This window comes from Mastomys coucha, unplaced genomic scaffold, assembly GCF_008632895.1.
Source record: "Mastomys coucha isolate ucsf_1 unplaced genomic scaffold, UCSF_Mcou_1 pScaffold23, whole genome shotgun sequence".
Lineage (NCBI taxonomy): Eukaryota > Metazoa > Chordata > Mammalia > Rodentia > Muridae > Mastomys > Mastomys coucha.
The window spans coordinates 102065325-102070265 of NW_022196906.1; the positions used below are offsets into that span (position 1 = coordinate 102065325).

Below are 4941 nucleotides of genomic sequence, written 5' to 3' on the forward strand. Positions count from 1 at the left end.
GGTTTCTTTCTCTACTTTTGGGTGTTTGGCTGTCTTGGAACTCTATTGGTGGGCCAGAGGTAACTTCAAACTCACAGAGATCCACCTGCCTCTGCCTTTCAAGTGCTGGGACTAAAGGCATGTACCACCACTGCATAGCTTGCAATGTTTTATTTCTCTCTCTCTCTTTTTAAATACTAGTCTAGGCATATAATTAGCTATTTTATGTTAATTGTAGAACCTAGAAGCATTTAGAAAATGTAAATTAAAAGTTTTCTTGTGCCAGGCGGTGGTGGCACACGCCTTTAATCCCAGCACTTGGGAGGCAGAGGCAGGCGGATTTCTGAGTCTGCAGAGTGAGTTCCCGGACAGCCAGGGCTACACAGAGAAACCCTGTCTGGGGGGGTCGGGGGTGGAGTTTTCTTATTAGACAGGCAGTAGGCAAACACCTTTAATCCCAGCCTTCCTGAAGAAGTGACAAGCAGATCTCTTGAGTTCAAGGCCAGCCTGGTCTATTGACCAAGTTCCAGGACACCCAGGGCTACACAGAGAAACCCTGTCTCGAAAAAACAAAGCCAAACAAAAACCTATTCTTATTGAACTCAAGTTCATGGACTTGGCAGCAAGCATCTTTTCCTGTTGAACCATCTCCTCAGCCCATGTTTCCTCCTGTCTCCTTCCCATGGTGCCGCCTTCTTCCTGCATCTCCTTCCTGTCATCTCAGTACTTGAGGAAGTGGAGGCAGAAAGACAAGAAATTAAAGGTCACACTGTACTGCATGTGACTCTCCTCAAAACAGACAACAAAAATGAGAAGTGGGCTAGTAAGGTGGGGGATCTAGGAGGAGTTGGGGAAGGACAAAGAATATGGCTAAAATATAGCTCAATAAATTTTATTTTAGAATTACTTTTTACCCCCTTGAGACAGAGTCTCAGTATGTAGCCTTGGCTGTCCTAGAGCTCCTGCATAGACCAGGCTGACCCTAAATTCACAAAATCCATCTCCACTGCCTCCCACGTCCTCATATTAAAGGGGTGCACCACTATGTGTACCTTCAATAAATTTGATTTCAAAAGAAAGAAATGAAGAGAGAGGTCCCTTTCCTTTCCATTCTTCCTCTTTGTTCTTTTTGAGATAGAGTCTGGTTATGTTGCCCACGATGACCTTAAACTTTGGGGCTTAACCTGTTCTTCCTCAGCTTCCTGAGTAGCTGAGCTGAGGATAAACCGCGGGTCCCAGCTCAGTTTTCTAATTATAGAAGAAGTACAATTCCTCAGTAGAGCAGGACCTTCCTCAGTAAAGCAGGACTCGGGCCTGCTTTGGGTTATGGCCAGTGACAGTGACAGTGTTTTGGAATATTGTGCTTGTTCCTGTTGAATCTTTTCTTACAAAAAATACATAAGAATCTTGTTTCAAAAAACTTCTGGGGAAAAGGAAAATGAGATATGTACTAATTTCCTTTTTTAGATCCTGAGAGTCAGACCTTGAAGGAACACTTAATCGATGAGCTGGACTACGTGTTGGTCCCAACCGAAGCCTGGAATAAGTTGCTAAATTGGTATGGCTGTGTGGAAGGCCAGCAGCCTATTGTCAGAAAAGTGAGTTCCCAAGTTGTTACACCTGCTAGGTGTGTATGTAAGTTTTCCTTGGGTACACTGACTTCTTTTTATTTCCTGGGAGGGTGAATATAGTTAAGTGGTTGAAAATGAAGGAGTTGAAACTTTGTTTTGTAATGTTTTTGATTTTGAGACAAGGTTTTTCTGTGTAACCCTTACTAGTAGTTCTGGAATTTTCAATATAGACCAAACCAGCCTCAAACTCAGATATCTCTATGCCTCTTCTCCCCAAGTACTGAGATTAAAGATGTCCCACTATGCCAGCCTTCAGACCTTGTTTGTTTCCTGAGGCAGGATCTCTGTGTAGCCCAGGCTGGTCTTGTTCTGATCATCTCCTGCCTCTTGTGTGCTGGGATTTAGGCCTAAGTGACTATTTCTAGTTCTCTCTAGGATATGGAGTGTTTGTGAGTCACTCAGGATGCTCCTAAGTAGCAAACACAAGAGCTGCCTGGCACACTGGGATGCCTACAGTACTTCAGTCCGACTATGTGGACATAGACGAATACATTGCACCTCTCCCTTTCCCCAGGACTGGGAGTGAGCCTAGGACTGCGTAGATGCTCACTAAGTGTCCTAGCCCTGAGCTATATCCAGCCCTCTTTTTTTCTTTGAGATGGTGTCATACTGAGTTATCCAAGCTAAATTTGAACTCACTTAGAGCTCAGGTAGGCCTGGAACTTTCACAGTTGAGCCTTTTCATTGAGGCTCCGAGATGTTGAGATAACTAGTGTGAGCCACCATGCTTACCTAACAACTTTTCTTTTCTCTCTTTTTTTTAAAGGTTGATTTATTTTTTAATTTGTTTATTATATGTAAGTACACTGTAGCTGTTTTCAGGCACTCCAGAAGAGTGCAGATCTGATTACGGATGGTTGTGAGCCACCATGTAGTTGCTAGGATTTGAACTCGGGACCTTCGGAAGAGCAGTCAGTGCTCTTAACTGCTGAGCCATCTCTCCAGCCCCCTAACAACTTTTCTAAAGCCACTTCCCCTGTGCTCATGAGCCTGATTGTACTGCTGAGTAGTCATTTATATTCGTAGAAGAACTTCTCAAGTTCTCACACGCTGAGACACACACACTGAGAAATACAGTTTTGTGCCTTTGGTGGACAGAACTCATAAGGTCACTGCCTTGTCTCTCAGTTATTAGCTTTTCTTACTAGAAAGGAATCATAAAAGCCCATTCAGGACTGCTGATACACAGACAATACATAAGTTTTCATGTTGCTTGGGTGTATGCTCTCCTTAGTAGGACAGAGCGTCATCCTTGTTTCTCTATGTTTTGTTTATATTTCAAGACAGGATTTCTCTGTGTAGCCCTGGCTTGTCCTGGAACTCAATGTATAAACCAGGCTGGCCTCAAACTCAGGATGCTCCTGCCTCTGCCTCCTGAGTGCTGGGATTAAAGGTGTGGGGCACCACCACCCGGCAAGAGCTGCATCCTTAAGGAGTCATTATTTCAAGTTAGAGTCACCACAACTAGTAACCTACCTCCTCCCTTTTTAAAAACTGTCTCGTGTAGTCTAGAGTGGCTGCAAACTTTCTGCCCCAGTATCCCTTGAGTTGGGATTAGGGATTAGTCTTGTGTCACATGCAAGGCTTCAGAATTTTTTTTTTTTCTTTTTGCCAGTTTGAGAGCCTTGGGAGTGTTAAGGAATAAATGTTATGGGTATGCAGCCTTCTTCAGAGGTCTGCAGTGCTGTCAGTGTAGAATATAAGCATTCTGCTGAGGTTTGACAGGCTCTGTAAGGGCCAGAGCAAGAGTTTTCTGTCCAAAGCCAACCTTGCTGACCTTCTGAGACTTGTCTTACAGGGTCTAGTGTAACCACACAGATCTCTCTCTGGGTCCTGAAGATATGCTTGTTCTTCATTATAGTGGGAAAATTGTAATTCCTGGATATATGATGAATTAAATCTATACTTTGTAAAAATGAATAAAAATGTTTTTCTTAAATCAAGTGTGGGGATGCATGGCCTGTAGTTCCAGCTCTTGGAAGGGGTAGAGTTCTTTGATTTCAAGACCATTTTAGTCTACATAGTGAGTTCCAAGCGAGACCTTGTCTCAAACCCAAACAGTTCCTGGCAGAACGTTTCCCGGAGAGGTTTCAGCCTTCCGTGGCTCAGCCGCCTGCTTGCAGGACTGTCCAGGTGTCCTCCACAGCTCCTTCACCTTTGCCTCTTTTGCTTACAGGTTGTGGAGCATGGTCTGTTTGTGAAGCACTGCAAAGTGGAAGTGTATTTGCTGGAGCTGAAGCTTTGTGAGAACAGTGACCCCACCAATGTGCTAAGTTGCCATTTTAGCAAAGCAGACACCATTGGTAAGCAGCTGGCAGGGTTCTGGGTGTCTGCTGAAAGAATACGGGGTATTGTAGTTGATTAGAGGGAAGCTGTGCTGCTCTCATAACTCTTGTTACTTAACTGTGGTTGTTAGTCCTGACTTGGAAGTCTTTGTGAGGGAATTTTTACGAGGAACCAGACCTGGGAACTGTGTACTATAGAAAAGGACTTGGGCAAGCAAAATGGCCAGCAAAGTAGCTCAAGCAGGCTTGAACTCGGTATAAAGTCGTGCATAACCTTGTATTCCTGATCCTCCTGTCTCCACCTCCTAAGTGCCTGGTTTATATGATTCTAGGGATTGCACTCATGGTCTCAGAACAAAAACAAACAAAAAATAAAACATAAAACCTTTACTACTTGAATTGGGCATGGTGTCTAACACCTGTAATCCAGCACTTGGAATGCAGAGGCATGAGGGTCTGCCAGGAGTTTAATGCCAGTGTGAGAACCTATTTTAAAGAGGAAAAAAAAAAAAAAGGAAAGGCAAGGGAGATGGTTTAATAGGTAAGGGCCTGCTGTTCAGGCACGAGGAACTGAGTTCAGATCCTACCACTCACAGAGGAAATCCAGGTGTGGTATGTATCTTAAACCTCAGTACTGGGGGATGTGAGGCAAGCAGGTAGATCCCTGAAGCTCACTGGTCAGCACTCCTAGTTAAATCAATGTACTTTTAGATTCACAGAGAGATCCTGTCTCAGAAAAAGATGGGAAGTGATGGAAAGATACCTAAATATGGCCTCTGGTCCCACAATGACACACACCCACACACATCCTTATGAGTATACCAACACTAACAAGTCATGCACCATATACAGAAGACGTAACAGTGGGTGGGGAGATGGTTCAGTGATTAAGGCCACTGGTTATTTTTCCAGAGGAGTTAGATTGAATTTGTAGCATCTACGTGGTAGTTTACAATTGTCTTAGTTACTGTTTAATTCCTGTGAAGAGACACCATGACCAAGTCAACTCTTATAAAAGAAAAAAAAATTTTTTTTTTTTTTTTTTT

The 4941-nt window shown here is 43.6% G+C and overlaps 1 protein-coding gene across 2 annotated transcripts in view; it reads left to right on the top strand.

The window, feature by feature from the left end:
• The window catches only part of Usp4 (ubiquitin specific peptidase 4), a 47191-nt gene that overhangs the window by 9410 nt on the left and 32840 nt on the right, over positions 1-4941 (top strand). For both annotated transcript variants that reach the window (XM_031343061.1, XM_031343062.1), the window contains exons 3-4: positions 1447-1577; positions 3787-3913. In XM_031343061.1, the coding sequence (XP_031198921.1) occupies positions 1447-1577; positions 3787-3913 (258 nt within the window). The remainder of the gene's footprint in view (positions 1-1446; positions 1578-3786; positions 3914-4941) is intronic.